Source organism: Chelonia mydas, chromosome 12 (genome assembly GCF_015237465.2).
Source record: "Chelonia mydas isolate rCheMyd1 chromosome 12, rCheMyd1.pri.v2, whole genome shotgun sequence".
Taxonomy (NCBI): domain Eukaryota; kingdom Metazoa; phylum Chordata; order Testudines; family Cheloniidae; genus Chelonia; species Chelonia mydas.
Genome location: NC_051252.2, coordinates 9,150,051 through 9,174,522, shown reverse-complemented (window position 1 = coordinate 9,174,522; position 24,472 = coordinate 9,150,051). Strand labels below are relative to the sequence as shown.

General features: G+C 45.7%; 2 protein-coding genes across 11 annotated transcripts in view; one reads left to right on the top strand and one right to left on the bottom strand.

The window, feature by feature from the left end:
- The window catches only part of NECAB2 (N-terminal EF-hand calcium binding protein 2), a 378,861-nt gene that overhangs the window by 350,747 nt on the left and 3,642 nt on the right, over positions 1 to 24,472 (top strand). For 8 of the 10 annotated variants that reach the window (XM_043526524.1, XM_037877468.2, XM_043526527.1 and 5 more), the window contains 3 exons: positions 1,998 to 2,054; positions 12,518 to 12,630; positions 14,032 to 14,109. In XM_043526524.1, the coding sequence (XP_043382459.1) occupies positions 1,998 to 2,054; positions 12,518 to 12,630; positions 14,032 to 14,109 (248 nt within the window). Of the gene's footprint in view, positions 1 to 1,997; positions 2,055 to 12,517; positions 12,631 to 14,031; positions 14,110 to 22,537; positions 22,543 to 22,659; positions 22,671 to 24,472 lie in introns of those variants that run through there. The other 2 variants (XM_043526525.1, XM_037877464.2) reach the window with 2 other exon arrangements.
- Positions 16,056 to 24,472, bottom strand: part of SLC38A8 (solute carrier family 38 member 8) — a 48,385-nt gene continuing 39,968 nt past the window's right edge. Inside the window, exon 13 of the mRNA XM_037877452.2 lies at positions 16,056 to 16,297. Within this exon, the coding sequence (XP_037733380.1) occupies positions 16,060 to 16,297 (238 nt within the window). The 3' untranslated portion in view covers positions 16,056 to 16,059. The remainder of the gene's footprint in view (positions 16,298 to 24,472) is intronic.

The following is a 24,472-nucleotide window of genomic DNA, read 5'->3' as shown; positions in this document are numbered from 1 at the left end:
GTGCTCAAAATTCCTGGAAGAAGTAGGTTTCAATGGGGAGGCTTTATGTGACTTTATATTGAGAGAGGGGGCCTTAGGCGCCAATCACAGGTGCTTAACTTTATTGGCATAAGTTGTCCTGTTGGAAGCACAGTAGTAAAGGTAAACAAATGCATAAGGGTTAGCCGGGCCAGGGCCTCAAGCAGCAGCATGACTGAAGTTGTGGAGCAGAAGGTGAGAGATGGAGAGGGAAGGAGGGAGGAGCATACACAACGAATAGGGCAGGAGGTAGAAATGAAAGCAGGGATGATGCCGGTGGCAAGTTTGTGCAGGGCCTTGCAGGTGAGAATGAGGAGCTGGAGTTATTGAATGCAGTACAGCACAAGAAGCAATGTTAACTGCCTTCCCCAGCTGATGTGTCGTCTGCACTCTCGACTCCTGTCTTATTTTCTCCTCTCCTAGATAAGGCAATGAATATCAATTCTGTCTGCTGCCCTCGAAGGACAAACGATGTGCTCAGAAGTTTGGTCCCACCACAAAAAATAAAAACATTCTAATGTCCAAATCTGTGTTTGCAACTTGCAAACATGCAGCCCCGACATTGGTCTCAAACCAGCTGATTGCACATTGGATTTTTCAGATTCAGAAGCTTAGAGAGTTGGATGGCTGTCACTGGCAGATAACATTATGTGCAGTGTCTCTATGTACGCTGCCTTTTGTGCAGATCACTGGGAAAATGACTTCCACGGCTCACAGTGGGGAAATGTTTTTGGAAGTGCTAAATGGCCCTAGGTGTTAAAAGTGATAGATAAAAGACACAAGAAGGGTTCCATTGCTTACACTCCTGCTTTAAATACTCCATTAGTATTCATGGTATTAAGGTGATAAAATAATTTTATAACTTTGGCTTTTAAGATGAGTTGAACTAATTTGTTCAGCTTGTTATTGTGAGCTAACAGTGTGTGCATGCAGATTTACTTTTGATGGTGCGACAGGATGGTTCAGAGATATGGAGCCTTGTACTTCTGTGTGGTAGAAATCTAACCCTTATTGGTTGTGAGTAGGAAGTCAGCTGTTTGGTCTCTATCAAGTGAATTGTGGCAGTGTGTGTAGCTAGTCTCTAGGAGACAAGTGACCACATTGTAGGAGAGGCTAAAAATAATATAGTAATATCTGGGCCTTATCTAGTGCTTTTCATCTGTAGATCTCAAAGCGCTTTACAAAGGAGAGCCCTATCATTACCCCCATTTTACAGATGGGGAAACTGAGGCACTGAGAGAGGAAAGTGGCTTTCCCACTGTCACCCAGTAAACCAGTGGCTGAGGTGGGAATTAAACACAGTTCTCTTGAGTCCTAACCATCAGCCCATGCTGCCTCCAGCCCATGTCAGCATTGACACAACCCAGTGTAACTACTCTTCTGTGAATACATCGCGAACTTTCCTCTCCAGGTCTGTCCATCTTCATTATAACAATGCAAAAGATCATAGATTCCAAGGCCAGAAGGAACCACTGTGATCATCTAGCCTGCCCTCCTGTGTAGCATAGGTCATAAAACTTCCCCAAAACAATTCCTACGGCAGAGGCCCTGCCTAGGTCACCATCCCTGGGTGCTAGGGCTGTAGGTTAGATAGCCATGTGTGTAGACTGTTGTTTTTAAATCCTTCTTTCTCTCAGTTCTTTGTTTTTACTGTGAGAATAAGCAATGCTGTACTTTTAAGAAGGCTGTTTGGCTGTATACACCACTGGTCACCGACTCTCGCAGGGAAGGACTGCAGATGCTGAACCCAGTCAGACCTGCTGGTTAAGCATAGTTGATATACAGGGTGTTGGAGCCCCTGGCTTTGGCTAAGAGTGGGAGAACTGTGAAATTCCAGTCCAGGAGAGGTAAAGAACACCTGAAGGGGTGCACTCAGAACAGGACTGCTAACCTTGCAACCCTGATAGAGACCGTTACCGTTCATTTTTCCTTGTTTATTGCAATTATAATGGTGTTTGTATTTTCTGCACTTTTTTCAGACTCTCTGGTTTGACCTGCACCAGAGACTGTCAGACAGCGAAAGCACAGCTTGCACAGTGAGTACGCACAAATGGGATCGGTCCCTGCAAATATGAACGCCTCTGTTTGCATATGCAAATATGAATGCATGCATGAGCATATTTGCATGTCACACTCGGCCTCTTCCCGCTAAAGCTGTGGCTCTAAAGGTCAACTTAAACCAAGAGGAAAGTCTCTTCTTTTGGACCCCTTTGGGGGGTTACTGTGTCATGTGATGTCACTCTTCAGCAAGACGAAGCATTGGCTCAGAAATACCACCTGTTATCTGTTTTTCTTCGCATGAAAACTTTCAGTTAGCTCAGTGGTTCTCAAACTTTTATACTGGTGACCCCTTTCACACAGCAAGCCTCTTAGTGCGACCTCCCCCTTATAAATTAAAAACACTTTTTAATATATTTAACTCCATTATAAATGCTGGAGGCAAAGTGGGGTTTGGGGTGGAGGCTGACAGCTTGCGACCCCCCCATGAAATAACCTCGTGACTTCCCGAAGGAGAACCCCGGTTTGAGAACCCCTGAGTTAGCTGTAAATGGGCAAAGCTTTCTTTTCCAATAACTCCACACTTACGAGTTGTGAAGGGGGATTCCCGCTTCTCTTTATTTTCAGGATTTCTCAGAGAAGCAAACATTAACCTTTTCTGGAAATCAATAGCATGATTAACTGTATCAAATGAAGTTGCTCATTAACATTTCCTTGAGTCAGCAGTGCTGTTTCTATAGCACTGTGAATTTAAGCAAATGGATCCTTCCATGGGAAAAAATGGATTATTTAGAATTCCTGAACTGATTTCGTGATTGAATTGGGAAATGACAATTAAACATTTGCATCCTGAAGAGCTTCGTGGACCTCTTTGGCCTTAGTTAACTTCATGGCACTAATCGTTTTCTGTTTTCAAGACAAATATAGATGTGCACCTTTTCTGTGTCTGCAGCAGCAGATGAATGAAAGTCCATCCGTAGAGACTATACAGTACGTCACATTGCAAAATATGGCTGTTTTGTCACAAGTTGTTTTGTGTGCTAAGGTAGGAGGCTAACCTACCTCCTACCACCGTCAAAACCTTGTTATCAGAAACTGCTGCCATTCAGCTTGTGCCATGAAAGAATGGGCTCTAGACAGTATGCAGAAGGAGACTTTGTCTTTAGAAAGGGAACTCGTCCGGGAGAATAAATACACCTCATGGCTAGATGCTGTGGGTTTGTTTTTCTGTATGCTTGTCACTACTGCGGTGTTTTTGTGCATTGATACCAACATCAACAGTAGTTGTGTGAGCAAAGAAATGATTTGAATGTCACTTCTTTTTCGGCTTATTGACCATCTCTGAGTAGGTTGTAGATTCTCCAATTTATTAGTTGTTTGGATGCCATTGGTACCTAGCTCTTTGCTGTGGGTTTTTTTTATTGTTGTTTTTATTCACTTGAGGGGTTCCTCACTATTACTCAACATTCAAAATATGAACTGTGCTGCTTAGTCATGACTGGTGACGTACTTCTAGGGTGACCAGAGAGCAACTATGAAAAAACGGGACAAGGAGTTATAGGCGCCTATATAAGAAAAAGTCCCCAAAACGGGACTGTCCCTTTAAAAACGGGACATCTGGTCACCCTACGTACTTCACTTGCCATTGTGTTTATTTTGTGATTGGATGATCATGCAAGCCTTCTGAGCACAATTGTTTATGTTTGCAAATGTAGAACTCTGTTTTCACAAATACTCAGACAGGCAACTTTGAAATTTGTTTCCCACACCCATATGTGCCAGAACAGCTTGGAGGGTCAGGTCTTCAGGGCTGAGGCTGTCTCTTACTGTGTGTTTGTACAGGACCCAACACAGTGGCATGCAGATCTAATAATATTTGTTGGCAGAAAATGAACCAAAAGAGGTTGTGAAAATGGCTGTAGGGAAATTTATTTTAAAATGTGAACAACAATTCCCATAAAATGTTTTGCACTATTTGCTCAGCTCTGCTGCATCGTGCATTGCAAACCACTTGTCTTTTTTTTAAAATGTGCAGGTGATAAAAATGCAGCAGTCTGCTGCATTCTGGCTGAGGAGCGTGGCGAAAATAAGCCCATGCATTTACTTATTAGTAACTAAGATGGGCTTGAACCAAACCAAAGCCAGAGTTTGGGTTCAGATCCAAGCTTTGTGGTTTGGATCCATTTGTAGTTAATACTCAAAAGCAGAGCAGGGGCCTGGCTAGAAGCTTCCAGTGATGCTGGAAGACTCCCAAGGCTTAGAGAGATCTGCAGTTCATGTGTGGGATTTATGTTACTGGAGAGAGACTTTTTCACATTGGCAAAGGTATGAAAGTTAGGGGTCAATGTGGTGCTGAGAGAGAGCTCTGGGGAGGAGCTCACACTGCCAGGAAGACACTACAAAATCCACAGCCTACCAGGGGTGTGGTTAAAAGAACAAGATTGTGGCTGGAGAGCCTCTGCACTCCAGCCATTCCTAGTTCCAGGAATGGTCCCTCAGGGCTGTGAGCTACTATTTGGTTGCCAGTAGGCACCAAAATCCACCGTATGTCCACTGAGATCTCCCCATTACTGCATGGGTTGGGATAGGTCATCCTCCTCCCAGGACAGTCTGGCTCGCTGTGGCTAGGGAGGCGTCATCCAGTCTCCCTCCAAATTTCATGGAAACAGGAGGCAGATAATGTGGAGATGAGAGCGGTATAAGAACCTGTATAGAATAGCATAGACTGCATTCACTTTTTCTGTGCCCTTCCCACCTTACCTTTCACACTGGTAAGTCCTCCTTTAACAGAGGCACCTGAGGACAGCAGGGATTCCCTGCATGGCACCTCTTCAAAATTAAGTGAAAATCCAAGATAATGAGAAGTTATGCTTATGGTGAGAACAAAGCCCTATGACATTTTATGTAGCCCATTATCACAGTGCCGGAGAAATGGACAGAGCACATCTGGACAAGCACATACCAGTGCGGTCTAATCAGCAGATTGGCATCCAGTCTAAAGAGCCACAGTTTAAATATTGGCTTTCCCGTTTGATTGAAGTTCCTTGTCAGAGTTGGAGCAATTGCTGTCTTCATGTGCCCTCACCTCGACAACCTCTCTAATGAAGGGCCGGGCATTTATCCTGTGCATCGCAAGCCCACCACTTCAGGGCTTGGCATGGTCGCACTCTAAAGGACAAAGGAATACAAATGGAGACACTTCATGAACTGGGCAAGTTTCAAGTTTGCTTTAGGGAAAAACAGCCTGAAAGTCTGGGATCATCTGTCCTTATCCTCTATCAACCTGTAACAGCGGAGAAGCGTTCCTCAAATACTGATTCATGGTCCTTGTTAAGTCAGAGCACTGAGCGCAGGGACTTGTTAAAAACATTAAAAATGGTGGTGTCCTGATATAACACACAGTGTTTTGTGACAGGAGTATGCTTATCACCCTGGAGAAAGACCAGGAAAATAGCTCATGCAGTGTACTGTGTTTGGGATATCTGTGGCAATTTCGAAAGAGGGCTGATGTATCAAACGTCTATGAAGCTGCCAGAAGCTGGGAATGAGCGACAGGGGATGGATCACTTGACAACTACTTGTTCATTCCCTCTGGGGCACCTGGCATTGGCCACTGTTGGAAGACAGTATACTGGGCTAGATGGATCTTTGGTCTGACCCAGTATGGCCGTTCTTATGTTATGTTCTATCTGGAAACTTTTGCTTTCCTCCAAAGAACACAGACAAAAAAAGGATTTTTTTTCTTTTACTTTGTGCAGATTTAGCATGTGGAACTCATTGGCGGCTGACATAATTGAGGCCAAGAGTTTGCTGGGATTCAAGAAAGGACTGGATGTTTATATGGCTAATGAGAACATCCACAGTTACATTAGACAGGATCTGAATGTATTTTGTTTTAAAGGTAGAAGGCCTATAAACCTTCATGCTTCTAGGTTCTAAGTGAAGGGTGTTAGGAAGAATCTTCCCTTTGAATAGATTTTTCCATATTTGTAGTATGACGTTTCTTTCACCTTCCTCTGAAGTGTTGAGTCTCTAGAACTAGAGACTTGATACTGAATAGAACCACCACTGATCTGAAGCAGTCTGGCAGTTTCTGTGGTCTTTTACAAAGCTTGCATGTCTTCTAAAGATTTCGCTCCATTGGGTTAGCAGTGCAGCGTTGAAATGGACTCGAACAAGCCTTTCTCTTTTGAAACGACTCCTGCTTGTGTCTGGGGTGTGAATGACACTGCTGCTAGTGGTTCACACCTCTGTGCATGGAAAAATGACATTGAAGATGATTTTTCTCCATATCTTTCTTTGCTCATAATTACCAGTGGAGCCTAGAATCCAATTATCCCGTAATGGTTGGCAGTCCTTCTTATGGATTTGAATAGGCCTTTCTTCTTTCCCTCAAGGCTCTTGCAGTCATTTTTCTATTGTCAGAGGAGTGTGATGTAAGTAGGAAGGTGCATTGATCACAGTTATTTTAATTAAAACAGAAAAATGAAGTGGAAACTGCCTCTCTTAAGCTGTTGCTTGGAATCCCATAAGCCCACAGAACAGATTTATTGTACTTGCTATCTTAGCCAGGATTTTAAAAAGCAGGCTCTATCTTCGGCATTTCGAATGCACCATCCATCTCAGCGGTACCCTAGCTAGGAATCAGGAAGACACCGAGATAAACTTTCTTTTTTTGTTATATGTTTAGTTTCTCATCCAGATTCAGATTTCTAAGGGAATAAATATTAAATCAAATTGACAGCTCTCTTTCTCCACATGTGAAATCCCAACCCAGATTTGACCCTTATTTCATATTTGTATTACAGCAGAGCTTTTGGGGCAGGGACTAACTTTTTGTTCTGTATTTGAAATTGATTGGAATAGCTATTGCAGAATAGCTCCCTGCATGGATACTCTTATTTCTGAATGAGCATCCGTGTGGGGCGTTATTCCAGAATAGCCATAAGCATTTTAAATTCACACCTTACCTTTTTCCAAAATAGTTTCTCCTTGAAGACAAGCCCGTTTTACCTTGAGGGCAAGAGTGGAGTGTTACAGCAATTATAGTGAACATTCAATTCCCTGAAATAGAGATGTACTAGTAATGAGCTCTCGGATCTAGAGGCGGCCTGTGGCTGTCTAACTGGAAACCGAAGTGGCATTTCTTGGAAACTAATGCACTGCAAACAGTTATATGTTGATGTATCTTTGCTATGAGCTGGGGATGTTGCTGTGGTGATGCCTGCCAGTCTTTGGACCCCAGGCCTTGCTCATAGAACATTATAAAGCATTGCATTGGGGTTGCCAATGTAAAACAATTACAGTGAGCTGTTTAGGAGAGAAGGGAGCAGTCCTGGGGCAGAGCCAGAATGAAAGGCAGGATAAAATAAGCAACATGACACCGAGTCAGTCTGTCATGTTGCTGAATGAACCTTCGAACACTGCTCGTTCTGGGCCCAGTGGTAGTGGTTTCGTGGCAATATGGAGGCGAAGGTGCCACACACCAGCCAGCAGAATCGAGGAACATCAGAGAGACGTTCCGCTTGGGGGCGGGGAAAGGGAGTGCTTTATGCTAGGCCAAACAGCTGCTGTTTAATCTGGGTGGGATGCAAAGGGGCTGTCATAAAGGACACAGGCACAGCGTGAGTGTGACGCAGGAATAGAGGTGGTCCCGTGATGTTCCCTATTGGACTGAAACAATCCTAAATGGATAGAGGGGTGGAAATGTTGCAAGGGGAGGAAATGTCAGTCTTCATGAAGCAGAGAGTCCCTGACTCCCTCGCAGAAAGGCCTGGGGTCTTTGTTCCTGGAAGGATGCCCACATAGTGAGGCCACGTATGATGGACTCGACTTCCCTCAGAAATCCTTCTCCACGCAAGCCAGCAGGTGATTTTCCTTGGTGACCGTTTACACTGCCGTCCTCCTGCAGTGAGCACCAGGGAATGCCCAACACGTATCCTGCAGCTGTGACATTGGTCACCGGGTGCAGAATAGCCAATGTGTCTTCCCCCGACTTTCTGGAAATACCAGCACTTTTGGATTGTGGCTGAAGGGCTGGGTGCTGGGGAAGCCATATTGTTTCTGGGGGCTCAGCAGCATCTGATCCTGCATTAAATAAACACTGCGTTAATTATGGGGCTGCCAACTTACTCCTGTCTAGTGAGTAGCAGGAGAGGGGCAAAATGGGAAATGTGTAGCTAAGTGCCTTCAGACACACCCATTTTCTGCCCTTACCTCACTCTTAAGAATAGAGGAGCTGTCACGCAGTGGGTCTGAAACTCACTTCCACTCAATGAGGCCTATGCATAGTGCTTATCCTTGCCATTGCAAAGCCTCCACTGTCACTTGTGCTGTTCTCTGTAAATGTCACATTAAGCATTACATCGCTCTGATAGTAACAGAACATCTCTGTTATTTCAACCCCCGACCATTGTAAAGGGAGGCAGAGATCTATGTCATCACCTAGAATGTTGCACTGGTAGAGAGACAAAATAAGCAGGGCAACGTTGGAAAAAACAAACCTGCCTCTGCCAAAGCAGGAGACGAACAATCATCTCTTGTTTGGTTGGTCATCGTCCTAGTTTGGGAATGTATACATTATGAAACAGAGGCACGACCAGTTGATCTGAGCATAGGGAGCTGAAACAGAAACTGGTGGGTTCTACTCCTCACTTGGACACAGTTTTGCCCTGTGACCTTGGTCACGTCATGTACCTTCTCCATGCCTCAGTTTCCCCAACTGTGAAATGGAGATAATAGCACTTCTCTGCCTCACAGAGGTGTGAGGAAGATTAGTTGGTTATGTTTATAACGTGCTTCAGATGTGCTATCTCGGGGCTAAATACTTTATTTCTTAATTTTGTGCTTTACCCTTCTCTGTTCCTTCAGTTGCTAAATGCAGAACTGGCTGTTGCTGCTTATTCTGAGACGTACTAAAATGCTGAAAATTACACACCCGGTGTTTAGGTATAAATAGATATTTTTGCACAGGAGGATATTTTACATATGCCTATTTATGATTGGAAACTTGAAAGCAGGACAGATCTGTTGAGGTAGGAGGCACTAACATGTGCTCTTGCTTGTCTTTTTCCAGTCTGTTAAAAAAAAAAATAAAACAACCCTCAATGCTTGTGTTACCCTGCCTCTGAGCTCACTATTTTTATTCTGGGAGTTGCATATGTAAAGCCTCATCCGTTCTTGCACAGCCTCCAACCTCCCGTTTACTGAGAAGGTGGGGTTGGGCAGCTCCAGACATAAAAATGAACAAATCACTGGCTTATGCTTTTCAAAACCATTTGCCTTTGGACAAAGAACTTGCCTGGAAAATTTCACCCTGATATGAGAAGGTTTCAGGAAGCTATTAGTGACTGAAAATAGGGGGTTATTGTGGAAATACTTGCATATCCTTAACTATATAGTTATCACCAACATTTCAGCTATTAAGTATCAGAGAAAAGGCTAGTGAGTTGCTTCTGTTTATCCTGCTTCATGTAACATGAGAACTAGGGAGCATGCAGTGAAATTATTAGAAGGCAACAAGATTAAATGCAAATAAAATGAAATAAATATTGACACAATGGATAGTTAACTGCGGAACTCATGGTTACAGGATGTTATTTAGGTGCAAACAGCTTAGTTTCAAAAGTGAAGTAGTCATCAAGATAAGAGTAGCTATCAAAAATTACTGTGTTGTCATGAACCAAGGAATAAATTGGTCAGTAGCTGTTGTCAGGAACAATTTTACCCTGTGATAAATAGTATTGAAAAATATATTGTGGGATGTTTTACTGAGATGGCTGCTTTATGTGGCATGAGCTACTGTCAGAGACAGGATACCAGGGTGGTTGCACCCTAATTCCTTTCTGTTATGTCAATACGTATTGTCATATGATGTGTGTGAAAAGAGGTAGAATGCATGGAAAAATGGCTTTTCACGTTCTTCGTCGCTCTCTTCATTGGCGGTGACATTGTTTGCTTTGAAGGGCAAAACAGGTTAATCAAGAGAAGCTTCACTTTTAATGAAACAGTGCAACTGATTATTAAAAGCAAATGGAGTATGAAAATTGAACTGCCAAAAACTCATTTCACTCTGCAGAAGAGCAGTTTAGCTTTCTTTCCATGGTGTGTCTATATCCCATTGGTCTCTGGGGGGAAAGGGTATTTTACCTTAAAAGTGGGGGATTGTTAAAAGTGTTTAAAATCGATGATTATGAATAGAAATTTGGTCTGGGAAAAAACATCCTTGTGGGATGGTTATTTCAGTGCTTTGCATTGATCTCTTGTATCTAGAACAGGTGTTTGTAATAAAACATGGAGGGCTTTGGTGAAGCCCTCACCCCTCTGTCCCTAGCAGTCTAGTGAGAGAATGGGATGCTGCCATGCCTAGAACCTCAGCAAAGTAATGAGACTCAAACTACAGTAACTGCAGGCCCTTCATTGCTGCATGGGATTTCTGAATAGGACACAGAACTACACCTTCCTCTGTTGGACAAGGCATCCCTTTGGTCGTCTGGTTTTATCTTCTCTACCCAATGGAAAGAGTGGAGTACGCAGAGTCTTAGCCCACATATCATGGACCAACTCTGCAGAGTACAGCTGAGTTCTCTGCCCAGCCCTACAGACTTTAAACCACCCATAACCCACCTACAAGTGCAGGTGGAAACATCCCACTGAACTGATTTAATTGGGACAGCATCAAATTCCCAGGGAGTAGACCCCATACCACCATGAGAGTTCAAGTTTAAGACCATTTTTTCCACTCCCTTTTTGGATCAAAAGAACCCCAAACCTTGCATACAGGGAGGTGTCCTCCACTTACTTCTCAGTGGAGTTACGCCAGGGATGAATTTGGTCCCAAGTCTATCATTAAACGCCCCAGTGGGGAGGGAGCAGAATGCATGCGAAGAAGTGACTTCTACCCGTAGAGTGACTGGTATTCACTGGAGCAAATTAAACTCACTGTCTTCTGTTCCACGTTCCCTTTCCACTACACATGCCTAAAACAGATTGCCTGTCCAATATTGTTGCCAGAGCTTAGCCTGCCCCTTGCTGTTCCCATTCACAAGCAGTTAATGGGCATTACAGGAAGGTATTCCTGAGATGTTTGCCTTGCTCTAGAACCAAAATACCTTTTAAATAGGGCTTGTTAGTTGATTTCCCTCCCTCCTGGCTCAGGTCTATTGCTTGCATCTTACGTTACTCTGTGGAGTGGGCTCTCTGGTCCACTTTGAGTTTGCTTACAGGTCTGTGTGTATTACAATAACTGGCAGACAGTGGGGCGAGACAACTTTCAGATGCTGCCCCTGCAATCCTACTATTGTGCACAGCGTGAGATTTGGGTAACACATAGTGGCTGTTAACGAAGACAAGTCACGTACCGGTATCAAAACAAGATGCACTTGGTCACATCACAGCTTTAAAGCATTGTGAGCCGCACAGCACACCACTGGCCTAGATCCAAATATGGGGCAACATGTGCGGCAAAGACACCACATGAGGGACACTAGACGAGGAAGCATGAAATGCCAGTGGCTTGAGCTCTGTAGAACACGCAAAGCTTTCCACCGTCGCTGTTGCTTATTCATTGCTGATATACCGTGAGATTACACCACATTTGTGCGGAATGGATGTACACTGAACTCTGATGCAGGTGGTTTTTCTCAGGTCAAATGAGGCAGAGTTGAGAAGGGTTGTGTCTTGAAATAACCAAACTCCAGAATCTCTGATCTGTTTTAGCTTCCCCTCCCTAGGAGACCCAAGAAAATGATGCTCTTCTAACACGGATTGGCTTGTCACTGCCCTTTAGCCTGGCAGTACTCCAACTCAGAAGTTGCACTCCATGATCCTTTCGAAGATTGGGACACACCTGTTCACAGCACCTTCCTTATAAACTTTGATTAACAGTCATAATCTTCTAAAGAAGCTTTCATTATAGTTGTCTGATGTACACACTATCTCATTAGAATTTAAAGCAAAAAAATATTCAGTGACTTACTGCTCAGTCTTACAAACACTTCCAGGTTACCTGCTTACTAACTGGGAAAGTCCAATTAACATCAACAGAGAAATTCTCTTCATGTTTATTTTTTGTATTATGGTAGCACCTAGAAGCCCCAACTGAGATCAGAGCCCCATTGTGCTGGGCAGTGAACTCATGTATGGTAAAATACTGCCCTGGCCCCAGGAGCTTACAGTCTAAATAGACAAGACAAAGGGTGTGAGGTGAACAGAGCTGAAGTGACTTGCCCAAACTCACACAGCAGTGAAAGAGCCAGAAACAGAACCAGTCTCCAGTGTTTTATCTACTAGATGGCGCTTCCTCCGCTGCCGTTTCGTGAACTCAGGCCCTCGGTGACAAGTAATTAAGTAGAGCCAGAGAGCACAAGACTAATGTAAAAATGACAGCAGGTGATTGCCAAGATTGCGATTGTGACCTAAAACAAAGAAATCTACCAGCTTTACTTTCCAGCTGGATTAGAACTCGCCTGTTTTATTGATTTGTTTTGCGTTGCCTTTTCAGTATCTCTTTTTGGTACGGAATGAGATGACAGTTTCCCAGAAGCACCTGGGGGAATTCTGTAGCTCCCTTAAGCAGTACCTGAAGAATGTGGCAGGACAGAGGGACTGTTTCCAGTAAGTATGATTCTCCACCTTTCTGAAGGAAAATGGGAGTAACTGTTTCAAAAAATGAATCTCTTCAAGTTTAACATATAGCACCACTATTGCCTTAGCTACTCAACTGCCTACCGCTTTGCCAGTTACAAATGGCACATACTGAACACAGATCTAGGTTTAGTCTAGATATAGCCCCAGCCAAAATCCAGTCACCCTCAAAACTGGGCAAGATGAGGCAAGGACAATTTGAAATCCAAACCTGGATCGGTATCTAGATTATGTCTTTGTAATAGATCCACCTAAAACCCCAGATCAGAAACCTCGCAGTTTAAGGGTGCTCAGATCTGAGACAAATGTTTCCATCTGAGTCCTCCTTCAATGTAATCCAGTCACTACTGTGCTGGCCTGAGTGTGCAGCAGTTTACATTAGTCTGAGCCAGAGGAGTCGTGCCTCAGGGATGTTGGCCCACAAAGGAGAAGTGTGGGTTCTAAACAGTGTCGGGTACATCGTTCACTATGCACGGGGATAAGGGCATGTGTCAGCACCTCTCAGAGGGCAGGAAAAAGCAGTGAGAGTTAGGCGCCCTTAGCTGAAAGCACAAGACCCAAAGCAGAAGCAAGGGAAGCCATGTGCTCTACAGCTGCATTAGGTAGTGGCTTTCCTGTGCAATTCTGAAGTCACAGAAAGTGCTGTGGCTGTACGTGAAGTCAGTGAATGGAAGCTCCTGGAACAGACTTGCTAGCTCATTCGAAGCCAGGTTTTCCTCTTCCCCCCCAAACAGAAAAGTCAGACACAATCCCTGCTCTTAGCGGATGCAGCTGATCTCTCCTCGGGCCTTGGCCAGATAATCTTGATTGTCTGTAGTTTGCCCCCCACTGAATTATTTAACGCTCATGCGCTAAGGAAGATACAGCCACACTGTAACACTCGCTCCGTGTTTCAGGCTTAGAGGGAGTGGTGTGGTAGTGCAGTAGGTTAACAGCTGGCTGTTTACACAGTGTGTTGGTTCATTCTGGGGGCTGAGGGTGATGGAGGCTTTTGACCCATGGGCAGTCTCAATGATGGACTCAGACAGAGGCTTCAAGCTCATGCACCCGTGAGATGGAGAAATCCTGAATCCACCATCCAGTCACTGTGCTGTGCAGCCTTCGGTCCTGCTTCTGAAAGGTGCTAAACATTCCAGTATCTGATTAATCGTCATTACTTTCATGTCGGTGTCTGACACAGGGAGCTGGGATGTGTTGCACTTCTGGCAGCTGAGTGTCCTGCTGCCAGTGAGTTTCATGCAAGCTGACAAGTCATCGCTTGGCGCTCCCAATCCAGTGGTGTGGCTGGAATAGGTCATCTTGCACAACATATATGTGTGTGTGTGTTTGCTTTTGATTTCTCTCTCTCTCTCTCTCTCTCATCCCTTTCAGTGTAACTGCAGTGAGGCTCCCGGATGGAGTCACTTTCATCGTCTATGAGTTCTGGGAGACTGAGGAGGACTGGAAGAGGTAGGGTAGCGACATTTAATCTTACAGGTTAAAAAAATTATACATCAGAGATGGGCCTGACCTGCAGATTGCGGGTGATCCAACCCCTTTGGTCTTGGTTTGGGACCCTCCCTATTATATATATATCTATACACACACACACAGATACAAATATTTCATACTACATGGGAATCTTTTCATAGCAGCATCTCAGAGTTCATGGTTGCTGCAATGGTATTTGACGTTCATTTTGCTATTCATTTGGTTGGATGGGAACTGTTTCAAGCCTAGGTTTTGTGAGACAACTCTGCAATAGCTAAGGTCTGTTGAGCTCAGAGCCAGACAAGTGCCCTGGCCCACCAGCCCCTCGAGGCAGAAGTGCTGTGGCCAGGAGAGGCAGCAATAAATCTTATCCTATAGAAACGGAGGGATGGAAAGGATGAGAGCAGCAAGAGTCTCATGGGGAGAGAAGTTAGGAAAGGGAGCTTCACTGGCAGGAGAAGGCTTAAAAGAAACAACCCACTTATTCCTCTTCCTTTTCCACCGATTCTTGTGCTTCCTCTCAGAACACATAAGCCCATCCCTGGCTGCATCTGACTCTAGCGTGAGTGGTTTGGTAGAGGTGAGAGAAATGGCAGAGGGGAGGGTATGTGTATTTGTTTGGTTGGTAGGTTTCCTTTCGCTCCTCCACATATTGCGTAAAGCACTGTAGATGAGGGGAGCGTGACTGAGTTTCAGGGTGAGGAGGAGTTTGATCAGAGCAGAGGCTGATGGCCCTAGCGCCTCAGACAGGCTTGTGCATCTATGTTCTCTGTTATTGCACAGTTTAAGCCCATTTTCCCAATCAACATCCTTTCAAGGATCTGTTCCTACAAGATCCTACTGGGAAATGTACAGAGCAGTATGCAGATGGCCAGCTGTATCTTTCAGCTGTATCCAGAAAGGAAAGATGGAGCTGTGCTTCTATTTACGTACAGTTAAAATTAATCATACTAAGTGATGGAGAGTTAGGTCATTGAAAAGAGCCGTATATAGACAGCGCCTCCTATCAGAGGAACTCCAAGCACTTCAGAAAAGTGGGGATCCTCCCCATTTCGCACATGAGGAAGGTAAGGTTCGGCAAGCGAGTCCTGAGGAGGACAGGTCTCTGCTGTCCGAATGCAACATATTCCCCTGTGTGCCATGGAACTCAGGGCTTGATCTGGTTCCCTTGCTAGCAGGGGCTCGGGGAGCTGTGGAGGCAGCATGCTCAGCCTTGAAGAGGAAGGTGAATCTTGTTGTAGTCTTTTTGAGCACTAAGGGGTGACCCATCAGCTAGAAAAATGTACTGGCTGCATTGCCATATATTAGGCACATATCTGGTGGTCATCACCAGGGTGGATGTAGATGCTTGAAGTTGTGCTGTTTTTCTGTATCACATACTGTTTAAACATTATTATCATAAAATCTCAAAAAGGGCCTGTGACTGGTTCAGTCACAGATACCCCCTTGGGACTGTCACCTGATGTGCTGAATTTACCTCTGAGCCCATTTTCCCTGCCAGCTTGGGATTTCAAAACCCTGTCTTGTTGAGCCAGACATGCTAGCCTGCTGCAAACACAGACCTAGGTCTGGTCCACGCCCCCAGAGCTGAAGACTTTAACCAAAAACTGCTCAGCAAGTCACCTATCTCCAGCACCCAGACACCCAGGTGCCAATGGGATCCAAACCCCAAATAAATCCATTTTACTCTGTATAAAGCTGATACAGGGTAAACTCATAAATTGTCTGCCCTCTATAACACTGATAGAGAGATATGCACAGCTGTTTGCTCCCCCAGGTATTAAACACTTACTCTGGGTTAATTAATAAACAAAAGTGATTTTATTAAGTATAAAAAGTAGAGTGTACATGGTTTCAAGTAATAACAGACAGAACAAAGTAAGTTACCAAGCAAAATAAAACAAAACATGCAAGTCTAAGCCTAATACATTAAGAAACTGAATACAGGTAAATCTCACCCTTAGAGATGTTCCAATAAACTTCTTTCCTTCCTAGTCTGGGCCCAATCCTTTCTCCTGGTACAGACCTTGTTAGTTCCAGCAGGCATCTTAGATGAAAAGCAGGGGCTTCCACATGACTGGGTCCCTTTTGTTCTGTTCCACCCCCTTTTATATCTTTGACACGAGGCAGGAATCCTTTGTCTCTCTCTGGGTTCCAACCCCTCCTTCTAAATGGAAAAGCACCAGCTTAAAGATGGATTCCAGTATCATGTGATATGTTCACATGTCCTGTGAGATTTCATTACCCACACACTGGCATACACACATACAGAAGGCTTACAAGTAAACAGAGCCATCTACAACCGATTGTCCTAATTAATGGTAGCCATCAGGATTCCAAACCATGGTTAATGGCCCACACTTTGCATACCTACAATAGGACCTCAGAGTTGTATTTCATATTCCTAATTTCAGATACAAGAATGATACATTCATACAAATACGATGACCACACTCAGTAGATTGTACACTTTGTAATGATACCTTACAAGAGACCTTTTGCATAAAGCATATTCCAGTTACATCATATTCACACTTATAAACGTATCTTTATAAAACATATGGAGTGCAACATCACAGGGCCACAACTCAAAGAAACATAAGCTAATTTTGCCCAAAATTGGCAGAAAGCTTCTAAATACAATTGGTAATGCAACTATGTACTCAAAAGAGTAGTGGTTTTGGAAAGTTTGGGAAATATTTAGCCCCAGGTGATATATTTTATGCATTTTCCTGTACTTTTTTGCCTTTGTTTAAAGCAAAAGTCTGTAGTCACGTGACAGTATGAGCTTGTTTGGGCCAGGTATACATCAAAATATTTGTCATTATTTGTAGAATGGACTGTTCTGAGAAAGTTTGTGTGTCTGTTATTTTTATGAAGTTATGCAGATAAGACCCTTGACCCTGAATTATAAAACATATTTTTATGGGAGACACAAGGTGGGTGAAGTAATATCTTTTATTGGCATAGACTTTTTGTTATCTGCTTGGCTAGAGACATAAGTCTGAAGCACACATGGTACAATTGTAATGATCTTCTAGCATGGAATACAATACAACGACAATACATGTCAACATGTTATAAATCCGTAATGACTCTTAATAGAAGGGCTGTAGAATGTCTTGCATGACTATGTTGTGTGACTAACAAAGTATAACTACGTACTCTTACGTAACCCCCTACATAGAACTGTGAGCTACTGAATGTCTAATGCAACACCCCTTTGAGCTATCTTTACTCACAAAAATAGTCAGTAATTTGTAGATATTTGAAACATTTCTACACCCCCTCAGAATCTGTGTCTGGTGCGTTCAGTACTCCATTACTACACTTGTCACTGTTGTATGCATCGGAGCACACCAAACCTTCCCTCAGGCATTTGCATCTCCTTGTTGCACAAGTGCTCTCACAGCCACACTGCACAAAGGTGAGGATGGCTCCTGGCGCAGGGGGCAGCACCATCATTTTAAGAACAAGCTGCCCCATGGTATCTCTCACCCATTCCTTGTTAACAGGGGACACTTGAGGAGACTGAACTGTTGTAGGATTCCATAGGCCTAACTGATAGTTTGCACATTTCAGGTGCTGCCTAAAGGAGGGCATTGTTAGTGGAAGTTTCTCACTTGTGTTGTTCTTAGCAAACAACCTGTGGCCACGTTAGCTGGAGATGCTTGCTTCTTGCCACAGCACAATAGAGATACCAGCGAGATATTGGCTGCTGACCCTGAAGTTACCGACCTTCCAATCTTGCTAGTGATACTAAGCAAGGATTACTTGATTCCGCTACTGCTTGGCTCTTCATTAACTCTTGGGTTAGGTCAGGTCTGCCCATGACATGAATTGAAAGTAATGGTCCTAATTTATAAACCCATCGACAGACCGAGACATGGCCACCTGCTAGAATGTTGTACCCACTTTGATATGTGACCATGGCTGAGTTTTTCTGCTCTTTGCTCACACTGTCGATAACGAGAGCAGGCTGATAAATGACAGCATGCAGTTAGGTTACTGACACACCGTAGCTGAAATTTCACGTGTTCTTGGGATGGGGAAGAAATCTTTTCTTTTGCACCAAGCTAGGGAAAACACAAGCAGTATTCACACAGACTGTATCTATCTCACTCGTCTTCCCATGATCTCGCAAATAAAAGCTCCCAAACCCCACAATCTAGGCATTATTAGATTTTCCCTTTGGAATGATGAAATGGTGCTGTTGTGAGCAAGCCAGGGTCTGCTAACAGGCCCAAGGACCCACACGCAGGCTGCTGTTCAAAGTGCTCGAAAGTTCATAGAGTCAGATGGGCTTGGAGACTGGTATGCTTGTACCTTTTTTCATTTGCAGACCCCTAAGCATTTCAAATGGAAATCTTAGACATATCTGTGGACCCCTAGGGGTCCGCGGACCACAGGGTGAAAACCACTGTGCTAGGAGAATGGTGTGGGTACAATTTGGGGTCGTGGTCAAGGAGTACCTGAGCGATAGGCGCCCTTCCCCTACCGGCGCATGACCTGTGTTTAAAGTGCTGTAAAATGCAAATGCACAGCCAGAGAACTGGTATGCCAGTTTAAGACCCAGAGTTGTGTCTGAGGTACAAGTTTGGGGTCATTTGGTGATTAGAACCTCTCCTTTCTCCTGACTTGTTTTTACAATGGGGCAAACTACCCCGGGGACTCCCGTACAGTGGTGCTGGAACAATTTTTGTAGTGGGGGGAGGGGGGTGCTGATGACGGTGCTCGTTATTTCTACTTCAAGCCAGAGGATGCGGCAGCTCCCCTAGTTCCTGCACCACCGCTCCGGTAGTGTTTTGGGTGGCGGTCCAGACAGAGCTGATGCAGCAGGCGTGCAGTGCTGAGCTGGGGCGTGAACTGAGAATGAGCATGCTCAGTACATGCCACATGACATATGGGTAACGCTGGGTTAACTCCCCCTTCAGCTTGCTGAGAAGGGATTTGAACCTTCATCGCTTCCATCTCACGTGACTGTCCCAAGTGCTGCACGAGCAGGTATTCTGATGGGGAGGGCTCCCTCCCTCTTTTCTGATGAATCTGTTCCACTTTAACTACATATTAATTGGGCCAAAAGAAGCCTCAGAAGCCCTCTGTGGTATGGAGATTAGGGGATTCAACCAAAGCGTGGAAGACCCTGGTTCAAATTTGGCCTCTGCCTGGCAGAAGGCGGTAGCAGAGGGATCTGCCCCTGGAGGTGAATGCCTGTGTCACTGAACAATGGGCTGTTCTGTGAGGGGCTGTTGCACTTTTAATTAAATGAATTGGGGCCAAAGAAAACATCTGAATCACACTTCTGTCCCCACTGGTTAGGTGGGAGATCCCAGGTCAAACCCTCCGCAAAGGGGTTTAAACAGGCGCCTCCCACCTCCCAGGGAGGGTCAGAGGTGGGAGATCTCCGTCCAGACCCCTCTCTGTCCCAAGAAGACAATGGCCTCCGGAGAGCAAGAGAGGATTTGGACAGGGTTTGTCCCACCTCAGAGGACAGCCACTGGGGAAGCAGAACAATCCCTCTTCAGCCCCATTCTTAGCAGGCAGAGGTGGGATTCAAGCCAGGATGATGGACTCATACAGCCATAGGCTTAAAAGGAGCAGCAATACTCATTTAGTCTAACCCCTGTCAAGGTGCAGGATTTGTAGTGTCTAAACGATCCAAGACAGATGGCTCTCCAGCCTCCTTGTGGAAACCTCCAGTGAAGGCCCTTCCACGCCCTCCTGAGGCAGGCTGTTCCATTGTCCTGCAGGTCTCCATTACTCCAGCCCGAAAATCAGGGCACACACCTCAGTGCTGGAGATCCATCTTCAAACCCCGTTTTAACAGGCAGTGAGGGAATATGAACCAGCCTCTCCTATGCCCCAGGCAAGTAGCCTAACCCCAGGCTAGCAAGGGAGTCTCACTGTGAGCTGGGCTAGTTAAACAGCTTCAACAGCAAGATTGCAGGTGTTCCTCCTCCCCTCCCCCTGCCCATTAACGTAGCCCATGGGCCAATGATGAGGGTGGTCAGCTGAGAGGGGGCAAATGAAATCCCTTAGCCTAAAGGTTACACAGGAGGGTACCAGCTGTTTTGTGTGGTATTCGACATGTACACAATCTCACAAGAAACAGTTTGGGCACCTAAGTCACCTGACTCCAAGCAAGGGGTTCTTGGCTGTGGCTCACAAGCCGAGCTAGGCCCCGCACTCCATGACAGGAAGGGCGTAGCATAACTCCCCTCATCGCCAGGCGCTAGCTTAGGCGGCTCCCTGCCTAGTATGCTGGCTTTCGCAGAGCCCTGTCTTCGGTGCCTGGCTCTCCCCAACCATTGAAGAGGGCGCCTATGGCCCTAATGCCAGCTTTGGGGAGCCCATTGTTGTACCAATGATTTCAAAATTTGACTGTGTTTTGCCGAGTTATGGTGGCCATTTTGGTTTGGCTGTCCGATTATTGCGGGGGAAGGGGGGGAAGAACTGCAGCATGGCCAGCATCTCCATCCACCCTGCTGCTGACCACCAGCTGTGTGCCCAACATACGGTAGCAATGAAGTTTTTCTAGCTGATGGTTACCCAACTTGTCTTAGGTGCCTGTACACAAATGCAAGAAGCCTGGGAAACAAACAGGAAGAATTGGAAGTCCTGGCACAGTCGAGGAACTATGATGTGATTGGAATAACAGAACTTGATGGGGTAACTCACATAACTGGAGCACTGTCATGGATGGATATAAACTGTTCAGGGAGGACAGGCAGGGGAGGAAAGGTGGAGGAGTTGCACTGTATGTAAGAGAGCGGTATGATTGCTCAGAACTCCAGTATGAAACTGGAGAAAAGCCTGTTGAGAGTCTTTGGGTTAAGTTTAGAGGCAAGAGCAACAAGGGTGATGCCGTGGTGGATGTCTGCTGTGGACCACCGGACCAGGAGGATGAGGTAGGCGAGGCTTTCTTCAGACAATTAACTGAAGTTTCCAGAACACAGGCCCTGGTTCTCCTGGGGGACTTCAGTCACCCCTGGGAGAGCAATACAGCAGTGCATAGACCATCCAGGAAGTCTTTGGAAAGTGTTGGGGACAACTTCCTGGTGCAAGTGCTGGAGGAGTCAACTAGGGACCGTGCTCCTCTTGACCTGCTGCTCACAAACAGGGAAGAATTGGTAGGGGAAGTAGAAGTGGGTGGCAACCTGGGCAGCAGTGACCATGAGATGGTCCAGTTCAGGATCCTGACAAAAGGAAGAAAGGAAAGCTGCAAAATACAGACCCCGGACTTCAGAAAAGCAGACTTTGACTCCCTCAGGGAACTGATGGGCAAGATCCCCTGGGAGGCTAATATGAGGGGGAAAGGAGTCCAGGAGAGCTGGCTGTATTTTAAATAAGCTTTGTTGAGGGTGCAGGAACAAACCATCCCGGTGTCCAGAAAGAATAGCAAATATGGCAGGCGGCTTAACAGAGAAATCTTCGGTGAGCTTAAACACAAAAAGAAAACTTACAAGAAGTGGAAACTTGGACAGATGACTAGGGAGGAGTATAAAAATATTGCTCGAGCATGCAGCGGTGTAATCAAGAAGACCAAAGCACAATTGGAGTTGCAGCTAGCAAGGGATGTGAAGGGTAACAAGAAGGGTTTCTGCAGGTATGTTAGCAACAAGAAGGTCAGGGAAAGTGTGGGACCCTTACTGAATGGGGGAGACAACCTAGTGACAGATGATTTGGAAAAAGCTGAAGTACTCAATGCTTTTTTTGCCTCGGTCTTCACAGATAGGGTCAGCTCCCAGACTGTTTCACTGGGCAGCACAGTATGGGGAAGAGGTGAGCAGCCCTCAGTGGTGAAAGAAGAGGTTAAGGACTACTGAGAAAAGCAGGACATGCACAAGTCCATGGGGCCAGATGTAATGCATCTAAGGGTGCTGACGGAGTTGGTTGATGTGATTGCAGAGCTATTGGCCATTATCTTTGAAAACTCCTGGCGATCAAGGGAGGTCCCGGACAATTGGAAAAAGGCAAATATAGTGCCCATCTTTTAAAAAGGGAAGAAGGAGAATCCAGGGAACTACAGATTGGTCAGCCTCACCTCAGTCCCCAGAAAAATCATGGAGCAGGTCCTCCAGGATCCATTTTGAAGCACTTGGAGGAGAGGAAGGTGATCAGGAACAGTCAACATGGATTCACCAAGGGCAAGTTATGCGTGACCAACCTGATTGATGAGATAACTGGCTCTGTGGATATGAGGAAAGCAGTGGACATGATATACCTTGACTTTAGCAAAGCTTTTGATACAGTCTCCCACAGTATTCTTGCCAGCAAGTTAAAGAAGTATGGATTGGATGAATGAACTATAAGGTGGATAGAAAGCTGGCTAGATTGTCAAGCTCAACAAGTAGCGATCAATGGCTCAATGTCTAGTTGGCAGGCGGTATCAAGCGGAGTGCCCCAGGGTCGGTCCTGGGGCCAGTTTTGTTCAACATATTCATTAGCGATCTGCATGATGGGATTAATTGCACCCTCAGCAATTTTGTGGATGACACTAAGCTGGGGGGAGAGGTAGATACACTGGAGGGTAGGGAAAGGTTTCAGAGTGACGTAGACAAATTGGAATATTGGGCCAAAAGAAATCTGATGAGGTTCAAAAAGGACAAGTGCAGAGTCCTGCACTTAGGAAGGAAGAATCCCATGCACCGCTACAGGCTGGGGACCGAGTGGCTAAGTGGCAGTTCTGCAGAAAAGGACCTGGGGATTACAGTGGACGAGAAACTGGATATGAGTCAGCAGTGTGCCCTTGTTGCCAAGAAGGTTAACGGCATATTGGGCTGTATAAGTAGGAGCATTGCCAGCAGATCGAGGGAGGTGATGATTCCCTTCTATTCGGCACTGGTGAGGCCACATTTGGAGTGTTGCATCCAGTTTGGGGTCCCCCACTACAGAAAGGATGTGGACAAATTGGAGCGAGTCCAGCAGAGGGCAACAAAAATAATTAGGGGGGCTGGGGCACATGACTTACGAGGAGAGGCTGAGGGAACTGGGCTTATATAGTCTGCAGAAAAGAAGAGTGAGGGGGGATTTGATAGCAGCCTTCAACTACCTGAAGGGGGGTTCCAAAGAGGATGGAACTTGTCTGTTCTCAGTGGTGACAGATGACAGAACAAGGAGTGATGGTCTCAAGTTGCAGTGGGGGAGGTCTAGGCTGGATATTAGGAAACACTATTTCACTAGGAGGGTGGTGAAGCCCTGGAATGGGTTACCTCTGGAGGTGGTGGAATCTCCATCCTTAGAGGTTTTTAAGGCCCGGTGTGACAAAGCCCTTGCTGGGATGAGTTAGTTGGGGTTGGTCCTGCTTTGAGCAGGGGGTTGGATAGACCCCTCCTGAGGTCTCTTCCAACCCTAATCTTCTATAACTCATTAATATAATACCCCAAGTTAATTCTGGCTGATATACTAGCACTTTCCTGTAAGCCCTCCCGCTGATGCTGGATCTAGAGTAATAGCTGTGGACGGAAGCACACTAGGCTGGAAGGAAGGTCAGTGAGCGGAATTATAGGCAATGGTGGATTCTCAGGGTGCTTGACAGGACTTTGAGGCCCCCTCCCCCATGTGTACACACACACACACCCGTCAAGCATGTGTCAGCTAGGGGGAGGTGGGGGAAACATTAAGGCTGCATTGGCTTTTTCCAGTGCCCACAGCACTGCTGAACTTAAAGGACCCTTTGAGTCAGCCATTGCAATTAGAGCTTTTGAATGAAAGAGTTTGTCCAGTAGAGGGCGACGTTAGCCAAAGCATCACAAGAGTTGCTGTGCAGTGTAAAGAGAGGCCAGATTCAGCCCCCGGGCAAGCACTGCCTCAGTCCTGTTTTCCATGCTAACGTGAGTGGAACCACTGTGAGCATTAATCTGCGCCAGCTCCTGTGGACCTGGTATGGCCCCATGGAGCTGGCTTTGGTGACATGGGCTTTCAGCAGAGGCAGGCCCTGCCCCAGTACTTGGTGTGAGCTAGCGTGAGAGTGGCCAAAAGTCCTTTGCTGCCTGGGGAGGGGGGCAGTTTGAACAGCAGGCGCTGAAGCAAAACCAGGGATGGGGTGGAGGTGTGACACAGGGAGACCAATGTGGGTGGGGGGGCAGGGAAAGTGAGGGGAGGAGCAGGGGAAGTGGCAGGGAGGGAAACAAAGGTGACAGCAGGTTGGGGGCGGGGGGTGGCTACAAAAAGTGAGAAACAATACAATAAGCACAGAATTAAATGAGTGCCTGGAAAAGAGAGACAAATGTTTTAAAGTCTGGCCATGGCTGCAGCTGGGAGGTTGGGGAAGAGCCAGTCTGAGTACAGAGGGGGGCTGTGTCTGCACTGCAGCAGGGAGGGTGTGCGCCAGCCCCGGGAG